Below are 27,143 nucleotides of genomic sequence, written 5' to 3'. Positions count from 1 at the left end.
AAAGAAAGAAGGGGAAAAAAAGAAAAACAAAGGAGTACAGTTTCAGTAACAAATTTTGGACGCAGTAGGGAGAACTTGTCCTTTTATGCGTGTTTGTTCATAACTTGAAAAAAGTTTAGGTTGTGTGTTTGTTTCCATCACTAAAAAAATTGGGAAGCTCACGTCCATATTGATGACATTTATGGAAGGTAGTGGAAAGGGTCTTAAATACTTGGAACCCACAGCCATTCACGAGAAGCAGGGGGCAGAGGCAGAATCTGCAGAGTTTCACAGTGGCCCCGTGATGGTGAAGAATCCCATTTGCGAGTTATAATTATGTTTCAATTAATGGGGTTGATAAAATAAATTAAAAAAAAATTCTGCCATTGTTAAAGCTACTATGAACTCCACAAACACCAAATGCAAATTATGCAATACCCCAGAGTTAGAGAGAGCTTTCATGTGCCATTAAATGCCTAACATTATCATTACTTGTTGTTTCCTTTTGGTATGGCTTATGGAGGCACATTTTCAAGGTTTTTCAACAAGTTTTAACTTTTAACTGGTGATTACACACTAATTATGTTGTTTTAACTTTGAGCCAAAAAAAAAAAAACTTCAAAAGGTGATTTCGTAAGGTTACGTCTAACTCACACGAGGGGCACACGAGGGGGGATTCAAGAATCAAAGATTGATCAACTACTGTGAATTAATTATAGCTATAAACCATGATTAGTAATGAGAGCTTGATGTGTAAAAAAAAAAAAAGAAGAGATATAAAGAGTTTTCACCCTGAAAGGATTGAAAAGGACACTGCACCAACTGCATGCATGGCCGTGTGATGTGGGAAAGAACACATCTTTTAAGGGGTAGAAGAAAATATTGAAGTTGAAATGAATTAGATTCCCACTCGAGTAGTCAAAAAAGGAGCTTAAATAGGTTCATATTTGATTTGATTTCATATCTTAATCAAAAGTACACCTAAACATGTTTACCAACTAATTGAGAATCTCTTCTTTTCTCAACGGTAGGGTAGTGGCAGGCACCCATATGTAATCAAAACATGACCATTGGTTAGCCTTGAGTTTGGTTTGAATGAAGGGTAAATTTGAGTTTCCATGGTTTCCTTTATTGAGCAAGGTGGGGGTTGGGGGGGGGGGACATTTAGTCAAAAATAGGTGGTGCTGAAACAAATGAGCCAAAGCACAACGGGATAAGCATTCAACAAGAAGAAAAACACCATCATCAATATTTATATTTGAAACTGATGAAAAGTGAGAAATTTTATTTTAAAAATTTTAGATAATACAATGCATATTAGTACATCAAATGATTTAGACAGCTTTAGTCTTTTCACATATTTTCACCGGTCTCTTTTATCTCCTATTTTTTCATAGTGAGTGGAGCCAGTAAGGTGATTAATCATTAAAGCAATGTGTCTTTAATTGAAAAACCTTTCAAAAGAATTCTCTAATAAAAGTTTTTTGTTTGTTGTAGGACCCGAAACCATGCAATTATAGGACCAAAGTTCCTAACCCGAAAACGGGCATTCATCAGAGAACAAAATAATAGTCTCCCTATGGAAGTTAAGAGAACTGATAACTTGTGTAACATGATAATTTAAGAGAGCAGTGATTGTCCTTTAAGGACAAGGTGTCAAGCAAGAAAGCTGGCCTTTTGGAACAACATGACAGTCCCCCTATATGGAACATTATTTGGACCGATTCTTCAGGCAAAATGAACACCAGTTCAGATCCAAATATATATAGTAGACTCACTCTCAACAAAAAAATTGTAGCAAACTATTTTGGATTAAAAGATTACAATAAGCCCAACGGCCCTTGAAAGGAGTCCCAAAAGTATGTGGGAAGTCTTTTGTACAAATGAATATATAATATTCTCAAATATATATATTGTTCATGTTTTCAAAGGAAAAATTGATCTTGTTCATGTATAAAACAAGGAAACTACATACTTAAAAGATACACAATTTGGGATAAAAATATGGCACTAAAAATTGGAAGCCAACTCATCAAATAAGCCTTGCGCTATACCACAGGAAATATTTAAAACTGAAGGTTACTCGTAGTGATGGCAACCTTGGAGCGCAAGATGCTTAAAGACAGGCAGGGAAGATGTGAAAAACGTTCACCCATCCAGTGGTACAGCAGATTCAAGCCTCACACGATTCAGTCGAACACTGCCCAGAATGTACTCAGGCAATTCTGCCGCGTCATTTGCCTGCAGATGGAGGGGAAAGTATCAGTATCCCTACCATTCACAAGCTCAGGTCTAATGCAAAGCTAGAACCCCATGTTAGAAAACAGTAATTTCTCAGATGAAACAGTACGACATGGCACAAACCTCTATTAGTATTGCAAGATCCACAACTAAGCTTGTGACATATCCAAGGACAAGGCCGATAACACTTCTCGCTACAGATGATGACCCAATGTCCACGTCAATCTGCACAATAAAAGATTCAGCAACAGTATAGGATCAGAAACACCTCATCTAACTAATCGATAAAACTTCATACCAGTCTAGGATTGCTTGTCAACTTTGAAAACCATGAGAATACGCATTAACAACTTAAAAATAAAAATATACTAGAGATCATTGAACCATATATCATTGCCATGGAACAAATAAATATAGAGATATCAAAAGACTTTATAGATCCTGATACTGTGTAGGCCTCAAGACCGAGGCAAGGAAAATAGCAAAACCTCAAGTGCATTACCTCCAGAAAATTGTCTTGCCTGAAATATTTGCATGTAACAGCTTTCCCAAGTAGGCAAGCTTTTGTTCCAACTGCACGCTTGACCATCCAATACCCCTTTGAACATTTAGAAACAACTCAGCTTTTCACTAGCATTAGAGCATAGATAACAACTAGGTGAGATGTTTACAATATACAATTTCATACCTCAACAATGCTTGGTATCAGTTTAAATCTTGCATCACGAAATTGATCCGTTCCATCTGCAAACTTTTCCAGTAAAGAATCTTTCCTCACTGGCCTTTCAGCAGCATAGTAGAGGACCAAACTATAGTTTGGTTTCGCAGGAATCTGGAAAAAAGAAACCAAAACATATATCCTCTTTGAAAAACCAAGGTAAAACTTGTTGCAACCTAAAAATTAATTCCATAAAAATTCTCCCCATGCTACAAATATTCCCATTGTATCCCCCAAGGTCGGTATTTTTGGGAGAAAAGTGGAAACTAGATGTGAATCTGAAGGTCAGAGCATGATCTGCATTGACCATCCAGAACAATAAAATTTGTTCAAATTTTCAACTTTAATCTTCGTATCATCCACTTAATTACATGGCTATTTCAGGATTAGAATTTCTTCATATGAAAACATCATTTTGTGTTCAGAAATATGGCTCAAGTGTCATTACCAATAATGATCCCAAACCTATATGTCCTAAGCAAACAACTTCGAGCTTTTAATAGTTAATTTTCTGCAGGACTAAGTTTTTAAAATAGAAATCATTTTTCATAACCATCTTATGCAATTGTAAAAATTTCCAATGTATTGACAGATTTGTTTAAATAAATATGCAGATAAAGGAGGTAGAATTGCATCCACATGCGTACCTCGAGATTAATCACAAGGATAAATGGAAGATTTTTTCCGGCATCAGACTGAAAATGAAAAATAGCAGTTAGGTCATAATTCATAGAACTGTTTTTCAGTCAAGCAAAATCATTCACGATGCCTCCAATATTCTCGAATCAGCCTTTTCCAACAGTGAAGGAATATTTTTGTTCAGTGTGATAGAGAATATGATGTGCTATTTGTCTGCAACATTCGGAGTACATAGATGCAAGAATAGATAGTGTGGCTGTCCCAAAACAAATGATAAAGTCCCTAGCAGCTTGTAGGAGTAGCAAACCATTTGCTAAATTGTCCTATGTAGAAACAGTCCATTCTCGAATTAAAATCTGCAGACTGAAAGAAAATTCTTACATCTATGGATCTGCCAGGCATTTCAATAGCTGTTTAGCTAAGTCTCATAATACATAGAAGATGTTAGCAGTTCAGATGAGGATGCTGCAATGGCTGTGTGGATATACCAGAAAGACAGGACAAGAAACAGACGATTTGGGAAAGATGGGGTTAGCGAAATCAAGGACAAGGTAAGGGAGATGCATTGAAAGTTGGTAAGCGCCTTGTTTCTTATTGTTAGATAAAGAAATATAAATGGTTTGAGAAATAGAAATTGAAGGAACTAAATACTGTTTAGATCACCAGAAAGTTCGATAGTTGTTTCATCAAGTCTAAAATACTAATCGAGTTCGGGGAAAATTAATAAAAGCACAACTGAAGGCATCTTCTTTTCATTTCAGCCAAGAACAATCATGAAGTAAACGTAAAAGAGGAATAACAAGCATGCAAATTGACTTCCTGATACATGAATCTCTATTCATTCATACATAAGCAAGGCTAAAAGGGGACTTTCTAGGAACAAGATGCATCTTATAAACAAAACCAAGAAAATACATAATGTTTTGCTTAGAATAAAAAAAAGAGAGTATTCTTTTAGCATAAGAATGGCTAAGCCATAGCATGAAAAACTGTGAAACCAGGAAAACCACTAGTTCACTTTATAGGTTTTAGCACTCAAAATTGAGACTGTAAAATGCACATAGTAAGAAAGATTTCAAAAAATTATATTAGCATGGCTAATCTGCAAAGAAATTACTGGAAAGAATTTGAAAAAAGTAAATAACAAAAAGAAACCAATCCAAGCAGAAAATTTTCTAAGAATGAAGCAACTTTTACATGACTTTCATAACATTGACACCTTCAAAGAAAGGGAAACAAAGTACGAAGCCCGGTTTAATACCTGAGCTAGACTCTTTGGATGCAATGCAATTTTATCTGTTGCTTTATCGACTTTGAACCAATCAACAGCTATGAGCTTGAGAAGGGGCTTTCCACCCATTATCTGCGAAAAGACTTGTAGGTTACTCAATTGATTCTCTACAGAATATTAGCAAGAACAAGGAATGCGAGGAAGAAATTACAGATATAATAAAACCATGGAAGAGGACTGTCAGCTATAAAGTAAAAGGAAAATTTTCATCATAGGAAAAATCATGCTTCCTCATTTTCTGTATTTGAAACTTTACTTGTGCAGCAGAGAATTCATTAAGCAAGTTAAATATAGTTAAAAGCAATCAAAGAACTCATACATTAAGAAAGCTAAAATTAATAAATGGGCCAAATACAATAATGATTCAAACAAAGAACTTCCAACTACTGAACTAAATGAGAGGGTCTCAACCTTGAAACCAAACAAAGAATACAAGGTAAGACAGAAATACCAGTAAAGCTATAAATGTAAAGTCAATTTTGGTTACTTAATCAAATTTAGAAACCAGACCTGGCAAGATTAGGTAAATGAAACTGCATCACACCAATAGCTAACAGAATGAATATGAACTGACCAATAGAAGCATATGTATCAACTCAGGATGAGAGCATAATGAATGAGTAGAACTACACACCGAGCAGACAACTGTCATTCCAATTTGTATCTCAATTTTCCATTATACTAAGCCAGATATTCTTAATTTCATGCTTTCATGATATAAGATGATGAGAAGAGTGCACTCAGAACAAATAAAAACAATGGCAAATGCATGTCAAATGATTAACAAGGGTAGAAAAACCTCACCTTGGCACTATTTTTTAAGTATGTCTGTCCTCTTATCATAAATCCCGCACCACCAGGAGAAGTCCAACAATTTGTGTCAGCATCATCCTTTCCTTTATGGAGAACACTGTTGAATTGACTTGGATCAACATGAATAGGAGGTACACTAAGATCTAATTCCTTACTTGCATTTTCAGCTGCATCTGCAGTGACTTAATACTTAGTATACTTAATAGCTCACAAAAGGATCAAGGATAAAATATCTTTTAAGCTATAAGATATTATTGTTACCAAAAAAGAAAAGAAAAAGAAAAAGAGAAGGCATAAATATAAAAAATATTTCCTGGATAGAATCTCCTTTTTCCAAAATAAAAGATAAAAGCAGGTTGATCTTTCCAAATACAGAATTAAGAAAATAAAGAACCTGAAGCTTGCTTCAAAGCTGTGCTTGAGATGGCCGCAGGTGCAGGCTTCTGCTTAATTGGTTTTTCCTGATAAAGTTTGAGAGCAGATTATCAATAATAGAGTTTTTCATGAAAACGATTAATGAATAGGTTACATCAGTCCACAAATAGAGCAGTAAATTTTAAGTCTTTTTTTTGGAGGAGGGGAAGGCACTTGTGGTGAAGAGGAAAGGATTACCTCCTTCTCTGATTCATCATCGCTCTCTTCATCTTCTGATGTTGAAGATGAGTCACCAGCAACTGCATCATAGAATTCATCTGGCGGATCGCCTTCAGAATGTTTTGAATGCAATGCCAGGGAGGAAGGTTCACATTTGAGCGATGGATTTGCTCCAATATACTCCTTTAAACCTGAAACACATTAACAAGAAAACATAACTGACACTGCAGTGATTGTGGCATAAGTTAAATTACATCAGTGAGAAAAGCCTGCAGGTTTCGATTCAGCTTTTAATATTTCTTGAAAATGTCATGTCTCTGTGTAATCTGTGGAAGCAGTACTCCTTTATGGTGACACCGTCATCATAAACCTAAAATGTGGTTGAGACAAAAATTAATCCTGTCCAATAGAATCTCATAGATCCATCATCCCTTGATCATGAAAGTCCTAGGGATAAGAAAGAACAGTAGTGCATGTTGGAGATCAGTGGAGTTAGGTTGTCTTGAGTTGATCAAGTCTCTGAAATGCAGAAAATTTCTGAAAGTCCACCTGTCTAACAGAAATACAAGACCTGATTTGCTAAGACAACATAATGCTATATGTCTAAGCCATTAACTTCTAGTATCATATCAAAAGTAAGATACTAAGGACTTGGATTAGATAACTCAACCTGCAACTTGGGATAATAAGGCGAATGGAATGGTCTTTTCAAACTTTGAGCAGCTACTACTTTTCTTCCATCGACCCCATCCGGCAGCATTCATCTCCAACATATGTGTTACAAGGCATTTTTCATTGGTTAAACTTCTAATCTCCCAAGTAGATGCTGCCATCCATGGAAATATACATACAAATTGAGTGGCTATAAAAGGGACTTGTATATCAAGAGGACTCGTACGAAACATATTAGAGTCATCATCCAGTGCCATAGTCACTAGTTTATGAAAAATTAAGTTGCCACATACTGGAAATGTCATGACCCCATCACCGTTCTACAGGTCTTGAACTGCAAGGTTTTGTCAAGGTGTGCCTCCCAAGATTAGAGCGCAGGAAACTGATTTTGAATCTATCTCAAATGGTACTAGAGTTACTAAAAAGATTCATAGGTTAAAACCTGTAGAGGTGCATCTTCGAGTGACAAAACCTTAAAGAGTCAGTGGACACCAAAGAGGATAATATCAGTATTATACCCCCGATGGCCCGGGCTGGTCGAATGGTGATGGGTCGTGACAGGAAACCTGGCCTCTAAAAGTAGCATTTGCTGCTACTAGAGAATATAAAACTCAATCATCATTACAGATCAATTCTCTTCCAACTTTGAAGTATTTAGAGATCGTACAAGAGCCCCCAAAAGAAGGATAGCGGCATTTCCTCTTATGTTAAAGACCCAAAGCATTCAAGCCATAGAGATTAGAACGTAAATACTTTTTCCAACTAACAATACAGATTCTTACGTTTAATTGATGTTCGTTGGTATCCATTTCTTGTAGGACGCTTCTTATGTGCAGCAGGAAATTGCAAAATTGCTGCCAATAGATGCATATCATATGCGAGTGAAATGGAGGCAAGAAAAATATTTGTTTTCATACAAATAAATTAAAATTGTTATTTGCAAATCCTCTTACTGTATGCTCCATCCTGCCCTTGAAACCATTGCCTGGAGAAGACAAAATCTCTCTTGGATTGCCATCTGCAAACATGCAACAAAAAATAAATGCAAGCCAATAACCAAAGAGACAATGCAGGTTCTAGCTGATGAGAGGAATTCAACATTGTTTACAATATATGCCCTACACATTGCTAGCAAATGGTTCTTCAAAGTAATCCATTCTGACAACTTACCGACCAAGATATTTAGGATCATATGTTCCATAGACAACATCATAGTTTCCATCATAAGAATCTACCAGCTCCAAGTCACCTGTCAGCATATCCCACCTGTGAAGATAGTCAGTAGAGAAACCAAACTTGCATTACTGCGAAAATATGAAATCATGGAAAATAGGTGGAACAACTTACTCGTATCTCTTATGGCGATCCAGATTTAAGATTACTTCTAAAACAGTATCTGCGCTTGCATCTACAGGAGCAACAGCCTTTACCAGAGAAGCTTTCCCACCCTACAGATAATTCAAAGAACATGAAGAGAAATTGTAAAACTTTGATATTCTAAATCTACAAGTTCAATGTGAAATATATGTGAACTACATGTTTGGAATTGGACTAAGCTGGTAGTTTTAAACTTGCTTTATATGTGATGCCTGTCCTAAATTAAAAAGGAAAAATAAAGTAAAAGAAACAATAAGTATAATCGCATAAATACCTTTCCATCAGCCACATCCTCAAGGATTCTAACACCTGAAACCAATTCGAATAATTAGATAGTTATATAACTTTTTTCATTAGGACCATTCAATGCATATTGAGAGACTTGTCGCGTATCTCTACAAACAATGAAATCTTTCATTTACACATAAAGACAGGAAATTTTCAAATCTTATTCCAACGTTCTTGGAAACTGATGCATGATAAAGCTAGAGAAATTCTGACAAAAAAGAATTGTTTAAAAGGATAGATTTGAGTGTAGTAAACCATAAACCGCGAGAGTAAAGAATACATCATTACAAGTTTCCTAATTCTGCATGAATTATTTGTTTGTGTTGCTTTTATTTATCATCGCTCCAATATAAAAAGTTCAATTCCATTGCTACTCTTTATACACCTTTTTAGCTTGCCATTTTTGTTTTGGATTAATTCATTTGATTTAACCCAAAAAAGGGCATAAGAAGTATACCATTGATCGTACGCACACATTTCCATTCATGTGCTTCAACTGCATCTCCAAACTCCCCTTCAAAGTCTCCATCTGATGAACCTGTACCCAAGCTTGAGCTTGACCGTGAAAGCAACTCTGGACCTATGAAAGGCAAAAATAAAAGATTCAACAGCGCTGTCTAATTGACCAGGAATACACACTAAACAGAGACGATTCGATGCAGCACTCATTTTATCTTAAGGCTTAATCGTAAGCATTAACTTGCTATTATGATTCAACAGTACTTCTATTGGTAATATCTAAAAGGTTCACATGATAAATTGCATTTCAAATGCCTTTACGAAGTTATACTACAAAGTGGACACAGAAGAGTATTCCTCGAATATTACGAGTTTTGAAGAACTGACAAACCAAACTTCTCCTTTAGAGCCTTAAAATCATAATGAAGCCAAATACCAACTCACCTCCACCAATTCTTATAAGCTTTTTTAATCCAGATGCATACCGCCGTACTCGAGGTCGATGGCCTTCCAAATCAATACTTCAGAAGAAAACAAGTAATATATATTTCGATCAGAAAAAATAGTGCCAAAACAAAGTATAACATGTACAAGCATGTAGAAATCAACTTGATTTTGTTACAGGTAGCTACTAACACCTTCTAGTTCAACTACAAATTCTAAATTAACACATGTAAGAAAACAAAATCACCAGCCAATATACCAAAACCAAAATTTTTTTAACTCAAGTTACATCACTATAGAAAGATACAAGGAGAATTGCTTACTCAGCCTCCAGGCTTAATTTGTTTCTGGCACCACCTCCTCTTGAAAGCTCATATTCAGCCTGTTAAAAATAGGTAGCAAGTTAAGTGAACAAGAAAAAAATCATAAGTGGAAAAGAAGTTCATATCTTCTAAGAAAGCAACCACATTATATGAATCAAACCATTTTAGCTGACTTCTTTGTACCTGTTGCTTGGCATAGTCCAATGCCTCTATCCATTTTTTAGATTCTTCAGCCGAGGTACAAGCAATCTTGAAGCAGAAAAGTATGAGTTAGTCATGAGTCACTTCAACGCACAAGACTACATAATAACCATTGATAAGATATAAAAGTGACTCAAAGAATTAATCGTCTGCAGAGAAAAAAAAAGGGAAAGCTGGCACTCGCGTAGATATCATTGGAGAACCAACAAAGTGCTTCATGGATGCACTAAAGGTATGAAGGATTTTGATCCAAAATTTTTTTTAAAAAATGTGGTTTAGAATACTGAAACAATGATAATTATGGGAACAAGGTAACATGGATTTTAGAGCAGCATACTAGAAGAGGTTTTCCTTTTGACAGTTGTAGGAGATTGGGGACCCTTATCTCTTTCTGAGCAGCATGGTTCAAAGATTGGCACACCCAGTCGTAGTTTGAAGTTGCAAAAAGTCAGCTTTAACGAGTAACCAGTAACGAAAAGCTTTCTAGGTGACTCAGTTGAACTATATATATAGGCCAAAAACAAGGTAAAAATAAAATCAACCAGGTACAGTTTTACTACAATACCCATAGAAACAGTAGGTCAGGTCTACCAATGGCAATCGGGTATTATCTTGTCATATTGACATCTTTTCTCTTCAATGTGACATACTAGGCAAGAGCCATGAGCCCGACGCAATTACTGAAGTTAACCAAAGCATTGAGTATCTCTTGACATGTTTCAAAATTAATAGTTGGGAGAGTTTCAATAAAAAAAAGGTTGGGAGAGGTTAATAATGGGCCAAGACAAGCAAGCTATGACCCAGACATTGGTATAACCTGTAGTGTAACCTACAATATCCAATAAGTCAACGAACTCAAAAATCTATACAGTCCAAATAAATGTCGCGTGTCATGCACAACTGGATTAATGTGTGAAACAAACTTACTTCTCCTTTCTTAGTCTCATCTAATCGATTGTAAAATTGTATAGTGTAGAGTTCCTACAAATGGTTAAAAGAAGAGAACTGTTAAGCACAAGATCGAGCTTCATTATTGATTAAGCATAAAAACATTTGAATAAGCCAGTCGAGCAGCAAACCATGAAATGTTTCAACTAAATCAAACAGTTCAGAGAAGCAAACACCAGAAAGTGAAAGTGGGAAAAAAAAAGAAAACTGGAAAATAAAGAGAGCACAATGTGCTGTTCGAGAGCAAAGTTCAGAAAAAAAATGGTGAATAATAACTATGAACGTATAAAATGGTAAGTAACACTGGCTTACCTCATTACCGACTTTTCGACTCCCTGTCTCCTCCACCATTAGTGTAGGTCCTATGATACCCTTCCTAATAGGTCGCTGTATAAGGAAACATATTAGCAACCAAAATAAACAATTAAATATTTGTTTCTTCGTGAATATTGGCAAGAGATAGCAAAGAAAAACATGCAAGAACTTTTTTTCATTTCTTTAAATACCATAGGAATACTGTATTTGAAGGTCTCTCTTACATCACCGTTGTGATAAAATAAATAGGGAGCTCTCCCTTGGACGGAGGTTAATTAGAAAGAAAACAACCACGTATCTGAACTCCGTGTAATCGGTGGCCTATGTGAATTGTAGCATTCTCATAATAGATTAACAGTTTTACTATCAAAGGCCCCAAAGTTGAGTAAGAGGCCATTTTAGAAGCCAAATTTCACAACCATGTAACAGCAAGGTAATAAGAGACTGAAATCAGAACTTCTAAAGACTACAACAAATGAAATTATTCAATCATTGAAAAGTTCGGTGCGTTTTTTTGAATATTATTTTATGAACTTCAATCAGCTTCCTACAAACTCCAATGCATCTAGCTTTCTAAGCATTGATTGTGAGGGATGTCCTATAACTACGTAAATAAAATTTCGACTGTCAATAATTAATTTACTACAACAGCGAAATAAACCAAACGAGAACAAGTAAGAAGAATTGACGTTACGTACAATGCCGGGGTTCTCCTGAGGATCTCTTCTATACATCTCAACATATTTCCCTTTTACATATAAGAAGCGTTGATGGGAATACTCATGGCCAATCGAATTGGTTCCTACATGATACACCCACCCGGAAAATGCTAAAAGTCCCTTGTCTTCTTCGCCGGAGCTCATGCTTCGTCTATACCTATGTCTAGAAAAACTGCTACTGTGATTGATGCTGTCTTCCAACACCTCTCTCTCGTTTCCTCCATCGCCTGATCCCGCCATAACCAAATGTGCCGGTTCAAATGAAAAAGAAAACAGTAACTACTACTTGTGACTAATGTGATGAATTGATCAGATTCATAAGCTTTTTTCCCATGAATTATAAGAAGGAGTTGATTATGATTTTGATTGTGAGCGGGAGAGAGAAATACAAGCAGAGAGTGGTCAGGAGGGAAGGAAGGAATCTTTTTGTTTTTCGCCCATTTAATTTTTTCCATTTATAGACACTGGTATGTGGGGTCCAGTTTGCTGTTCTTTTTTATTAAGGGTCAATTCAACTTCTCTCGTTAAAATTAAATGAAATAAAAAATTCCAAAGCGGTCAACGTTGCAGAGAGAAAATAGGAACGGTTTTTCCGAACTCTGGACCAACTGTCTAGTTACGATCTTACCATGCCGTTGATTTTTATGACGTGGCAACATCTGGTTGCGACGTTTACATAACGGTCAACCGTCCTTTATTTATATATTTTCGTTTTTTCTTTTATAGTTTTATAGTTTTTTTCTTTCTTTTATAGTTATTTCTTTTTTAAAAGGAATAATTTTAAAACTATACATTAACTATAATTTAATATGTAATTGTATATATAAATTTTAATTTTATGTAATTTTATACATAAAATTTTGATTTAATCTAATTCTTATAAATTATTAATACAATTATTGATATAATCTCATTTTACATATATAAATAATTATATTTATCTAATATAAAAATAAATTGATATATTTAACGTATATGATTAAATTAAAATTAAGATTTCAAGTATTCATTTGAATTACAATTAGAGTTTTACTTGTATAATTACACAGATTATATTTTATGTATATAATTACATATTAAATTATGTATAATTTTGAGATTTATTTCTTTTGAAAATGTACCAAAGAATTTGTTTGTAGTGATTGCTATTATTCCGCTGATAATAAATTAAATAAGAGATGGGCTGAATAATACTGGACATAATACGGGATTTGAAATAAAATAAATTTGAATAGCGATTCACAGAGTGAATTTTGAATTTGTGCACTAAGGTGTATTGTTTTATTAATTATGTAAAATCTCATTAGCAAAACTTTTCTATTAAAATAAATTATTAATTATTAATTTTCGACAGTGGTAAAAGATGAATATTTTTATTTTATAAAGGATTAAAAGAAGTAACTTGATAAAACCTTAAAAATATTCTCTTTTTCTCTAAGTTGTTTGCTTCTTATTTTTTGTTTGTTTGTTTTTTCATTGTTTAATAAGCCTTCAATTTTAGAAGTTTTTATTTGCTCTTGTAGCATGTTTTTTAATCTTACTTACGCATGTAATCTTGATTTTTCTTTTTGACAGAATACAACCCAGATGTCAAAACTCAATTAAATTGATTCTCGAATTACAATATCATGGATATCCCTTAGATAATCCATGCCAAAAAACATATTACAATTTGAAAGTGCTAATTTACAAATAAGATCCGCTACTTTATTGCAACTTCGATTGATCCACTTAACTTCCACTTTTGTGAACAGCTCCATTGATTTATGAATCTCTTTGGTTCGGTGGCCGATAACAGTAACATGATCTTCTTTGCGTTTTTTGATCCTACTAACAATATTGGTGCAATTTGTTTCAAAAATGGCATTTTCAACATTAAAGGAATGAGCAAGATTGATACCCTCCTCGAACGCATAAAGCTCCGCCCATTTTGTCGTCATGAAATCATCCTTAAAGCCTCCACCACCACCACCAATGACAAAACCATCACAGTCGCGGATAATCACCCCAAAACCAGTTTTGTTGTTTAAGACAGTAGCATCCACATTTATTTTCACGAAACCATTCGGGAGCTTCTCCCATTTTTGAACAATAGGGGTCACTAGAATAATCGGCTTATTCACAATGTTATGAATACAAAAGTCATGATTGAGTGTTCTCACCCTCTCCCATACGATCCGAGCTTCTTCTTCCTTTCCACGAAAGAAAAAGTTGTTGCGATTGTTCCAGCTATTCCAAAGTTTCGTTATTAAGTCTTCAAATGCTTTTCTGTCCAAAATACGTATTGCATCTTCAAGCCAATCAATACAGTGGAAGTACTTTTTATCAATAAGTCTGCCATCTAAACCGCCAAGGGTGAGAATGGCTCAAGCAGTTAGGCAGTCTTTAAGAGCGTGAATAATCATTTCTGCACTTGCACCACACCTTGAACATTCCCGTCTAAAGTTCTGTTTAACGAAGAAGATTTTGACATTCTGTTGGAGAATAAAACGTGAGAAAGATAGAATAATATGTAGGAAAGTTGCTCTCTTATTAATGAATTCTGAATGAGTAAAAAACAAAGAATAAATGCCTATATTTATAGGCTTACATGAAAACTAACTTAAGATAAAAATAGCTAACAAATTATTTAGTCAAACTAGAAAATCTGAAACTACCAAGATACTACCAAGATTTTCTAAACATCCCACCAATATTATTTTGAATTATTCTCAACACTCCCCCTTAATTCAAAGTTGCGACACCAAGTAAACTTCTAAAATAGCAAAACTTCTCTTTGATAATGCTTTTGTTAACATATCCGCCATTTGCTCTTGATGTTGCAATATTCCAAAGATATCTCCTCTTTGCTACCAAATCTCGAATGAAATGATAACGAATATCTATGTGCTTTGTTCTACTATGAAATGTTGGATTCTTTGTCATAGAGATAGTGGATTTGTTGTCACAAAATATGGTAGTTGCACATTTCTGCTCTTGTTGGAGATCGGTTAACATTCTCCTTAGCCAAATGGCTTGACAAGTCATTGCGATTGTCGCTACATATTCACCTCCGAGGTTGACAATCTTTGTTGTAGCTTGCTTCTTAGAACTCCATGTGATCACCCCAGAACCTAGAGTAAAAACAAATGCTGATACACTTCTTCTATCATCTAGAGAACTTGCCCAATCACTGTCTGTGAACCCACACAATCTGAAATCTAAAGTTTTTGAGTACCATATGCCATACTCCGAAGTTCCAGCAATGTATCGCAAGACTCGTTTTGCTGCTCCATAATGAACCTTTGAAGGTTGTTTGCATAAACACGAAATAACACCAACAGGAAATGCAATATCGGGTCTAGTGTGAGTCAAATAGATTAAACCTCCAACCAAGCTTCTAAACCTCCTTGCATCTACCATTTCTTCTCCATCCTCTTGCTGCAATTTTTCATTGATATTCATGGGTGTAGCTGCAGCTTGCAATTAAGCATACTAAATTTATCGAGAAGATCCTTGGCATATTTCCTTTGTGAGATAAAATTCCATCATCGACTTGATGAATTTCAAGACCGAGGAAATAATGTAATAAACCCATATCGGACATCTCAAATTCATTCATCATTTGAGACTTAAATTCATCAACAAGTAAGTTAGAGGAACTAGTATAAATGATATCATCAACGTAAAGACAAACAATGATGAAATCATTTTACCTTCCTTTTCACATACAAGGTGGGCTCGTTCTCACTTCTCATGTACCCTTTCTTCGAAAATACCCATCGATCTTGTTGTACCATGCTCGAGGGGCTCGCTTCAATCCGCATACAACGCCTTTTTCACTTGTAAACTTTTGTTTCATTTCCTTCTCTATGAAACCTTCGGTTGTGTTACGTAAACTTCCTCTTGTAGATCTCCATTGAGGAACGCCGATTTGACATCAAACCGGTAAATGTGCCATTGCAATTGTGCGCTATTGCTAGAACAAGCCTCACCGCTTTGAACCGAAGCATCGGAGAGAAAGTTTCTTCAAATCAATACCATATTGCTGTGCATAACCTTTCGCTACAAGACGAGCTTTGTGCTTTTGGATGCTTCCATCTGCACCGAATTTTGTCTTGAACACCCACTTCAAACCAATTGCATTTTTATCTTCCGGCAAGTCGACCATCTCCCAAGTTCTATTCTTTTCGATGGATTGTATCTCCTCCATCATTGCCTTTTTCCATTCTTCCTTATCAGCAGCTTCTTCATAATACCGAGGATCTCAAACGGCTAGGGCAAATTGGCGGGATGCATAAGTGTCATCAAGATATTTTGATTTGGCTTTTTGACCCTTGTTGATCTCCTTAGTGGAATTGGCTCGTCGAAGATTCTTCAAGTGTTGTAGATATTCTTTGTGCAGCTCCTCCTTTTATCTATAGAATCTTTGATGGGAAAAGAAATCTCTGTTGTACTGTTCTACACTCATATCCCAAACTTGCATTTTCATCAAACACTACATCTCTTCTACTTGTAAATTTTCCACTATGAGGGTTATACAATCTATATGCTTTGGATTGAGTACAATAACCAATGAAAATGCATTTTCGGACTTTTCATCAAGCTTTTTACGAGCATGAGAATTTAATAAAGCGTATGCAACACACCCAAAAATTCTTAAATGACTTACATTAGGTTTCCTACCACACCAAGCTTCATATGGAGTTTTGTTCATGATGACCCTTGTTGGTGAGAGATTCAGAGATAGACAGATGTTGCCACAGCTTCCGCCCAAAACCGATTTGAGAGTCCTTCGCTTGTAACATGCTTCTTGCCATCTCCACAAATTCGGTTCTTCCATTTCAACGACACTGTTTCGCTTTCAGGAGTGTAAGGAATTGTTAACTCCTATGGATGCCACTGTCCTCACAAAACATATTAAACTCTTTGGACATGAACTCTCCACCTCGATCTGTGCGAAGAACTTTGATATGGCGACCACTTTGATTCTCCACCATAACCTTGAATTTCTGGAACTTTTCAAAAGTTTCTGACGTGTTTTCCAAAAAATACACCCAGCTCATGCGACTATAATCATCAGTAAACAGCAAGAAGTAACGGCTCCCACCCAAGGACTCGGTTTGCATAGGACCACATAGATCAGCATGAATTAATTCTAAACATTCAAGAGTCTCCATGCTTTTCCAACAGAAATGGCTTCCTAGTTTGCTTTCCATAAATGCACCCTCACATAAATCAAGAGAGACAATTTTCGGTAGTCCAAGAACCATACCTTTATCACTCAAGAATTTCAGCCTTTAATATTGAGATGACCATACCTCAAATGCCATAGCTTCGAGTCATCCTTTGTACTTGCAGAAGAACAAAGTTCTCCATGTTTGAAACATCCAACGGAAACATCTTGTTTGGTGTTATGTTGACATGGACTCGCTTGTTCGATTTTTGTTTTTGATGATACATGCATCATCATCAAATACGACAAGATATCCACCACCATTAGTTGTCCAACACTCAATAAATTGTATCCTAAATCAGAACAAACCGAACATTGTCCAACATTTTCCTTCTCCATGGCTATTAAAGATTTCCACAGTGCATTTTCCTTCAACTTGCATCTCCTTTTGTTTCCAAGTTGCACCTTTAGCTTTTGTGACTCGTCGAGCTCCTTGAATAAGGATTTGGTACCGTCATGTGATTCGAACAACCGCTGTCCACAAACCACCAATCACTTGACTTATGGTTAGTATCAATACAAGCCATAAAAAGCTTGTTTTCTTCCTCACTTTCTGATGCAAAATTCATTTTTTGATCTTTATACCAACAATCAGCTTTTACATGCCCATATCTATTGCAATGGTAACATTGAATGCCATTTTTTGTGTTACCTTGCTCATTCGATTGCCTTTGTCCATCATACATTCCTTTGCCTCTGCTTCTGCCATAGCCACCGCTACGACCTCTACGAAATCCTCCTCTTCCTCGTCCTCTATTTGTTGAACGGTTATTGTCACCTTTCACTTGAAATGCCTTCTCTTCACTCTTCTCTTCACTCCTTTCTCACGATCTATTGATTCTCGCCTCATGAGATTGAAGAGATCCCATCGTTCATCAACGGAAAGAACCGATGATCTTTGGACTCTTCTATAGCGACCACAACATTATCAAATTTTGTCGTTAAGCTTCGCAAGACTTTTGCTACAATTGTCTCGTCTGAAATTTTCTCACCATAGGAGCGCAATTGACCGACTATTGTCCTTGTTCGTGACAAAAAATCAGCAATTGATTCACCATTCTTCATCATTAAGGTCTCAAAATCACGTCGTAGTGATTGTAATTTCACTACTATGACTCTTGAATCACCTTGATATTCTTTCTGCAAGATTGACCATGCTTCATTCGATGTGGTTGCTGCTGCAATTCGAGAGAAAATAGAGTCATGAACTGCTTGCTGGATAATGAACAATGCCTTAGCATCATTTTTCCTGACTTCTTTCAACCTCCTATCTTCTTCTTCATCAGGTTCAAGTATGTCAACGAACCCGTACTCCACCAAGTCCCATAGCTCTTGCGATTTGAGCAATGTCCTCACCTTGATGCTCCACCACTCATATTTCTCACCATTGAAAATGGGTATGAGTGGTTGAGAGGAAGAAAAACCAGCTGATGCCATTCCAAAAACACTCACTCTTTTCTCTCGTGTTTCCCAAAGACCCTAATGGACCCAAACCTCACTTTCACTCAATTGCCTAAAGGATCCAACCTAGCTCGATGCCAAAATTGTTGGAAAATAAAACGTGAGAAAGATAGAATAATATGTAGGAAAGTTGCTCTCTTATTAATGAATTCGAATGAGTAAAAACAAAGAATAAATGCCTATATTTATAGGCTTACATGAAAACTAACTTAAGATAAAAATAGCTAACAAATTATTTAGTCAAACTAGAAAATCTGAAACTACCAAGATACTACCAATATTTTCTAAACATCCCACCAATATTATTTTGAATTATTCTCAACACATTCGTGGGAAGCAGCTCATGACCTAATCTCCATGCAAAAACACGTATTTTGGGAAGAATTTTAAGCTTTCAGATGGTCTTCCAGAAAAGTCTATGCGGGCGAAAACTAGTTTGCTTGAGAAGAAGCCACGAATAAGCTGACTTTGTAGTGTAGTAGTCATGGGTGTTATGAAACCATATCATCCTATCGTTCGGGCCATTAGAAATAATAGGTAAATTACGAATGCGATCCCCCACAATATCGCCATAGAGCTCATGTACCATTCTTTCAGGGATAGTAGAACCAGAATAGCAAAGGGACTTACCGTCCGGGCCTTCAAACCCCTATTTATCCTCACAAATTTTAATGCTTTTGCCATCACCTACTTGCCAACCGAAACCATCTTCAAGGGCCTTTGCAGTCGTAAAAATACTAGACCACGTATGGGAGGGTTTGTTAAACTTTTTTAGGGTGGAAAAAATTGTCATTCGAGAAATATTTTGAACTTAGGACCCGATAACACAAGGTTAAATTTAAGGAGCTTCCAATTTTGAATAAATTTGAACAAGGTCTCTTAGTTTTACAAGTAATTTTAGAGATGATTTTGTTGTTGTCCTCTCTAGTTTGGTGAATGCTCGAATCTTTTATTAATTTTTGCTCACCGCTTTGGACCATTCGAGATTACTTTCTTTATCGTATTAAGTGCTTGCAATCACTTCAGATATATTGTGTTTGAGTTATGACAAAGCCAATTGTCAACGTGTTATAATGTCCTATTAATGCTGACACTAAAGCCTTTATTGTATTGATAGAGCTTATTCTTCACCATCTATGACGAGTGTTTGCTATCTTTTCTCTCTAAATTTAACTTTCAAAAAAAAATAAAAGAAGTAGATTGTTTTTAAGGGAAATATTTGGTCAAGTCAAGTTAATGGTTAACAAGTGTCTTATAGGAGTATTATAAGATATTAAAAAAACATGTCAATTTTAAAATTACTTGTGGAATAAAAAAAACACTATATCAAATACTCACCTTTGTAATAATATAATTTATTTAAAATATGTAAACTTATTTTAATAACTAGTTTTCTTACCAGCGATGGGGGTTTAGTTGTATGTATTAATTAAAATATATTAAATTTATTTTATAATTTTGTATAATTTTACTTTTATTATTAATACTATAAGAAAATTTAAATCATTTTATAATTTTTATATATTTTAATTCAATATTTTATTTGAAAAATATTGTCTTAAATTATTATTATACAATTTCCTAGATCAAACATCGATGAAAACGTGTTATGAAATCTATTTATACCAATTTTAAAATAATTAAAATTCAATCATGTAAATATTAATATAAACTCATATAATGAATCACAATTAGAATAAATTTGTTTATAATATTCTAAATATATTACTCGCATACATGTTAATATAAAATCCTTGATTATAATGAAATTCATATAATCAATCACAATTATAATTAAAAAATCCAGATAATTAATCACAATTAAAATACAAAACTCATTTTGCATGAATTGTAATAAAATAATCTTTTTATATATTAGTTCAAATATCTTTTTATTTAAAAAATTAATTGTGAAATAAATTCAAAAATTAAAAGCGATCTCAAAATCTATTAGAAATATAAATTTTAATATATTAAACACAATTATACTGTAACACCCCTTACCCGAGACCGTTGCCGGAGTCGAGCACGAGGCATCACCTGACTTAACTTACTAGATCGGAGCATAAAAATTTGCTTTTAAAATTAATTCATTCACGTTCATTCAATATGTACCTAAAAAGGAATCTCAAGACCCTAAGTTATGCAATAAAAATGGTTCGGGTCAAAATTTTCCGAATACTTAATCAAATCAAAACAATTTATTTCACTATTCACAATAAAACTGTCCACCTGCGCAACAGTCACTAATTTAATTATAACTCGAGTTACGAAATTCAAAATCTAGATACGTAAATTTTCTCTGAAACTAGACTCATATATCTTCTTACCATAAAATTTTAAGAATTTTTTATTTAGCCAATTAGTACAGTTTATTCTTTAAAATTTCTCTTGTTTCACTGTTCGACAGCTCTGATCCCTCTTCACTAAAAATCAATTATCTCAATGTACAGAATTGGATAACATTCTCATCTATTTCTATTGAAAATAGACTCACTAAGGAATCTAAAAATATAAATTATAACTCCAAATTCTTTTTGTACAATTTTAATGATTTTTAAAGTCAGAACAGGGATTTCAAAAGCTATTCTGATTCTGTTTCACTAAAATTCAAATATCTGAAAATATACAACTCTTTTACTTACTCTATTTATTTCATATGAAAATAGACTCATCCAGCTTTAATTCTATATCTTCTTCACTCTCTAATTCAATTTTCACCATTTTTGGTGATTTTTAAAATCACATCAATGCTGCTGTCCAAAAACTGTTCCATTGCAAATTTTTACTCTTTTATAATTTCTTTGTATTAACTATCATTTAAGCATACACAACACCAAATCACGTTCTTATATAACCATTTCAATAGTTAATCATTATCGAAAATTTACTTGCTACTCATTAGCCATATCATAAGAATACACACAAAATGACCAAATCCCAATACATGCCATATAAATCAAAAAGTTGTTTAACAAAATCTACCAGAGTAAATCTGGATAGTGTGATCATTGATGTAGATCCGATCCTCCGAACATATATATATCAATCTACAAGAAACAATAAACACACACAAGTAAGCTTTTAGAAAGCTTAGTAAGTTCACAGGCTCATAATAAAATCTTACCAAAATTTCACTAACAATATTAATAAACAAATAAAAATTCAACATTTCCTGACAACCACAATCTCAAACAATGAATTTACTCAATCGAACTCAATATTAGATGTCAACTTATATTCCAACATTTAACTTCAAAAGCACTTAAAATGGCGCCGTTTTGCGCCATAGCCCCAGGCGTTAAAACGAAACCGTTTCGCCCCCCAGATCCGCGCATCGACCCGATCCGACCCGGAGGGTCAGCATGTTTTCGTTGGAGGGGATATTTGCGCGCGAGGCCCCTCCTCCTTAGCGCCCTGGTGCAATTTAGTCCTGTTTTGTTTTTTTAAATTCGGTCGCATAATTTCTCATGTGTTTCATTTCGGCCCGTTTCAAAACGCTGTGTGTAGGGCTTGGGATATTTTCTAAATCGATCCCCTGGGCTTCGCGCGCGTTATAAATCAGTCCCCTTTGTATTTTCCATGTTTAAATTCGCCCAGTATTTTTGTTTTTACTTCGATTTAGTCCTTTTTTTAGCACTTTTATTATTATTATTATTTTTTCTTCATTATTTTAATGTTATTATCTTTTATTATTATGATTATTAATATTATTATTATTAATTATTATCATTATTAGTTTTATTTGCCCTTTTACTTATTCGTTAGTTTTGTTTTTTGTTTATTTTTTATTATTTATTCTATATATATATATATATATATCTATATATATGCATTATGCTTGTACATATATTTTTATAATTTATTTATATACATACAAAGCATTCTTTTATATTTTATAATTTATATATATATGTCTATATATATCTATATACCTTTCTATTATTTTCCTATATACATATACGTACATACATGTATCTTTTATATTATAATTTCCAAAATATGTATATATACACATATATTTTAAAATGCATACCGCTTTCATACATACAGCTTTTTATAATGTACATACTTATATTTTATATATTTTGTATTTTATAACCTATTTATATATATATATGTAAATACTTATATTTTTATATTTTATAATTCATATGTGTATATCTTTTATTTATTTTCTTCATTTATTACATGTCCGTTATTATTATTTGTTATGCTTTATATTTGTTTATTATTGTACATACGTGATTGATTTTATATATGTGACTTCTTATTTACTTACATTTTGTTTTCCTCGTGATTATTTTGCTTACACCATCATCATTCCATTACGCCCATTTTTATTTAGATTTCAAAAAAGAAATTTTTAAAAAATATATAAGTAATAATCGATATTTGGGATCTTCGAAAGAATCGAGCCCTAACGTATTGGGTTCCGATTTTCTTCGTTGAATCCAAATAATCGAGATTACTCTTTCAAAAAAAGCTCACCATCGAGAATTTGATACGTTGTGTCCTAACGCATTGGATATGACATGTCATTTTCTCGAGATGAGGATTTTTCTAAAAAATAATAAGGTAATATTTAGCGTTTGGAAATTCGAGGAAACGTGCCCTAATGTGCTGGGTTTCGATTTTTCTCGTTCAACCAAATAGCCAAATATCCTTTCAAAAATTTCAAAATAAGGCAATGTTTCGCGTTTGGTAATTCGAGGAACGTGCCCTAATGTGCTGGGTTTCGATTTCTCGTTTAACCAAATAGCCAAATATCCTATTGAATTTTAATCCATGTCATTCGAGTTTTTTAAGGATCGTATTTTAAATTTCTTTAAAGTTTTCAATTTTCGACATTAAGACATTAACTAATCAACTTGGTACCAATTTTTTGGGCGTTACGAGGGTGCTAATCCTTCCTCATACGTAACCGACTCCCGAACCCGTTTTTCTGAATTTCGTGGACCAAAACCGTTGTTTTAATAAAATCAAATCGTTTATTAAAAACAACCACTTTTCGAGGTGATCCAATCACACATCATAAAAAAGGATTGGTGGCGACTCCCGTTTCATTTTCAAAATCCAAGTCGACCTCGTTTTCATCAAAAAATGGTGTCAACACTCAGTATGGTTTTCGTTATTGAAATATCATACCTACTTCTTACAACTCAGTATGGTTTTCTTTACTGAAATACCATACCTACTTTTCACAACTCAGTATGATTTTCTTTACTGAAATACCATACCTACGTTCCACACTTTGCCATCGATCCACCATGGACTTATTCATCAATTCATCACTGGTTACTGAACGTATGTACTCAATCCTGCATATCCCTTAATTTGAACTAACAATCTCATTTTTTTCTCATTTTTACCATAATCATAATTCAACAACAGTATATGAATTGATACAATATATCATTCACACATTAACAATTAATCATAAAAGTTCAGCCGTATGAACTTACCTTGGCCAATTTGTAGGAGTTGTAAAAGTTCAGAGACTAGTTTGATACTTTCTCTTTTCCGTGTTTATCTTCGGATTCCCGATATGGTATAAAAATATGAGAAACCAGCTTGTTTCAGACCTCCTATGGCCTTTTTGCTGATAAATTATGAAGAAATCTCTAGATTTTTCACTTTTGTCTTTGTTTTATATATTTAATTTGTAAAGTTTTCAATTTTGCCATTGTTTCTCCTTACTTTCTTGCTGATTTTTCTTGTCCAACCGTCCAGCCCATATAATTTGGGCCTAATTGTCTTTTAAATCCCTCCTTATTAGTCACTTAAGCTATTTAATCACAATTTAACAAATTTTGCACTATTTTTAATTTAGTCCTTTTTAATTAATTGACTATCCAAACGTTAACATTTTCAAACGAAACTTTTATACTAACTCAATGACACTCCATAAATACTTATAAAAATATTTATGACTCGGCTTATGAATTTGAGATATCGATACCTCGTTTTAGACCAATTTACCTAATAAATTCTTTTTAAATCACAAAATTCACTAATTCAAATTTTATTCTAAATTCACACTTGGCCCATAATTATTAATTTATTAAATTTTAAAACTCACTGGTCGGATTTAGTGATCTTGAATCACCATTTTCGACACCACTAAAAATTAGGCTGTTACTTATACATAGTTATAAAGCTATCTTCATTAAAAGGAAAAACATAGACTAAATGGTGTTATATCAAGTTTTGCTTCGGAAATGAGAGATTCGTATCTGACATATCCCGAGAATTCTTAATGGTGTTGTTGATCACATGACTAAATGTGTTGATACAAGTAGCTCTTTGATACATTTATTTAGATCCCCACCGGCTTCGGTCATGAACTTGTTGGAAAGAAATGAAATATGTCTATTTACTCTTAATTATGGTTTTATCTAATGTAATCGTTCAATGTTGTCATTTTCTACCAAAAAAAAGAAAGAAGGAAAAACATAGAATATATATTTTTATTCCTTTTAAAATTGTACAATAATCATGTATGCATGTTCATATTAATACTTAAAAGTTTTAAAACATTTTTAATCTAATCACAACAAAACTTCAAAAACTTGTACCTCGCACAACTTGGTTGTGTGTATTTATTAAAATATGTTATATATATTTTAAGTTTTTTACAAATTTGTCAACATTTCATAAATAAATTTATTTTGAAGAATGAAAAAAACTCTAATGAGAAGTTTATATTAAAAAATATAACTTATTTCATAAACATTTGATAAATAGAGCTATCTATGAACCGGGTTGAAATCTGATTTAAAAAAAAATCTAGGTTTGAGCTTGGGCTCAACTCGGCCTAACCCATCCAAAGAACCCATATCACTATTTTAAAAAGAGATAAATCTGAAAATTATACATAAACTTTAGTCTAATATGTAATTTTATACATGAACTTTAATTTTATATAATTTTATACATGAAAATTTGATTTAATCAAATTCTCAGAAATTACTAACATAATTATTGACATAACATCATTTTATGCTTATATGTTATTTACACAAATAATTATAGTTATCCAATATAAAAATAAATTGATGTATTTATTTCTTTAAATATGTATGATTAAATTAAAATCAAAATTTCATCTATATACTTGAACCACAATTGAAGTTTTATATGTATAATACCACCAAATCAAAGATAATGTATTAAAATGAACATTAAATCAAAATTCATGTATAATTTTAAAATCTATCCTTTTTTAAAATTAATAAAATATTAAAAATATATTAAATTATAGTAATATTATAAATTTAGTGTTAAAATTCAAATAAAAACATTTAAAATTTATTTAGTTTAGGTTCAAAGGGAAAAACCCTTCACTCAAGACCAACCTAGAGGTGCTCATGGGCCGGGCGGCCCGCCCGAAATATGGGAGGGTTTGGGTAAAAATATAGGCCCAAAATATGGGCTTGGGCAAAAAAATGAGGCCCGTTTAGAAAACGGGCCGGGCCTCGGGCACCACTTTTTCGGCCCGGGCCCGGGCCCGGCCCGATATAATAAATATATTTATTTTTTAAAATATTTTTACATACTTTTTAAATTTTAAAATATATTTTTTAATTTTTTAAAAAATTTAAAATAAAAATGGGCCGGCCGGGCCCGGGCTTATGATTTTTTCCCGGGCCGGGCATGGGCAAAATCTTAGGCCCATATTTCGGGCCGGGCCGGGCCCGGGCCAAAATTTTTTATGGGCCCGGCCCGAACCTGGCCCGGCCCGGCCGATGAGCACCTCTAGACCAGCCCGAGAGAAAAAGTTTATTTAATTTTGTCATTCATTATTTTGAATGAAATTAATTCATGTATATTATTAGCCAAAATATTTAAATTTATAAAATTATGCCTTGAAAAATTTTAGCATATTTTAATTTTAAAATTATATTAGTGTAAATTTTTTTGATTAAGTAAACAAACTGGCTAAAAAAAGTAAAAGTTAATCATTTTTAATTTATTAACAATATCTTAAGCTTTTAAATATGTTTTAAACTATTAAATATATTTTAACAATATTTTTATTTTTAAATTATTTTAATAATCGTAATTAAATATTTAATTTTTATTTAAAATTTTAATATTAATCACATTATAAGTTTTTATCATATTTGCTCTTTTTTTATACAATGTTTAGAACTACTCATAATCTCTTCCCAACTCTTAAATAGGAAGATAATGTCCTTAAATTTTAAGAAGTTAAATATTTTCATTTTAATAAAAGTTGATTTGATATTATAAAAATATTTTTGATTTTTATAGTGCATTTTAAATAAGTAAAAGATATATTAAGTTATAGTAATATTTATATATTTTTAAAAATAATAAAAATTAAATAAAAAATAAATGTATCATTTATCGCATACATAACATTAATATCTTATTATATCAATAAGGGCAGAGGAGTATGGAAACGAGATATTAATAGATC

General features: G+C 33.4%; 1 protein-coding gene across 2 annotated transcripts; it reads right to left on the bottom strand.

Annotated features, from left to right (window-relative positions):
* Positions 1 to 1,771: 1,771 nt before the first annotated feature.
* LOC105770378 (protein ENHANCED DISEASE RESISTANCE 2-like) lies at positions 1,772 to 12,414 on the bottom strand. 2 transcript variants are annotated; one of them, XM_052630892.1, is made up of 23 exons: positions 12,001 to 12,414; positions 11,300 to 11,374; positions 10,967 to 11,020; positions 10,022 to 10,087; positions 9,839 to 9,897; positions 9,516 to 9,592; positions 9,070 to 9,192; positions 8,599 to 8,633; positions 8,295 to 8,395; positions 8,118 to 8,213; positions 7,901 to 7,965; positions 7,730 to 7,801; positions 6,946 to 7,101; positions 6,294 to 6,466; positions 6,076 to 6,142; positions 5,837 to 5,854; positions 5,673 to 5,764; positions 4,839 to 4,940; positions 3,586 to 3,633; positions 2,909 to 3,052; positions 2,723 to 2,818; positions 2,344 to 2,445; positions 1,772 to 2,220 (listed from the first exon to the last, which is right to left on the bottom strand). In XM_052630892.1, exons 1-23 carry the CDS (start codon positions 12,259 to 12,261, stop codon positions 2,128 to 2,130), a joined length of 2,175 nt encoding a protein of 724 aa, XP_052486852.1. In that variant the 5' UTR covers positions 12,262 to 12,414; the 3' UTR covers positions 1,772 to 2,127. The 2 variants fall into 2 exon arrangements, with proteins under 2 accessions (XP_052486852.1, XP_012447006.1); XM_012591552.2 differs by having other exon boundaries at positions 5,673 to 5,854.
* Positions 12,415 to 27,143: the final 14,729 nt, after the last annotated feature.

Source organism: Gossypium raimondii, chromosome 5 (assembly GCF_025698545.1).
Source record: "Gossypium raimondii isolate GPD5lz chromosome 5, ASM2569854v1, whole genome shotgun sequence".
NCBI classification, from domain to species: Eukaryota; Viridiplantae; Streptophyta; class Magnoliopsida; order Malvales; family Malvaceae; genus Gossypium; species Gossypium raimondii.
Note: the sequence above shows the minus strand (reverse complement) of the source record. Positions and strands in the feature narration are given on the sequence as shown.

Excerpts from the sequence above, each read along its gene's own strand:
- LOC105770378 (XM_012591552.2), bottom strand. The coding sequence starts at position 12,261 with ATGGCGGGATCAGGCGATGGAGGAAACGAGAGAGAGGTGTTGGAAGAC. Across the intron at positions 9,898-10,021 it reads TGGACTATGCCAAGCAACAG|GCTGAATATGAGCTTTCAAG; the intron begins GTACAAAGAAGT and ends TATTTTTAACAG. Across the intron at positions 8,214-8,294 it reads GATCGCCATAAGAGATACGA|GTGGGATATGCTGACAGGTG; the intron begins GTAAGTTGTTCC and ends CTATCTTCACAG.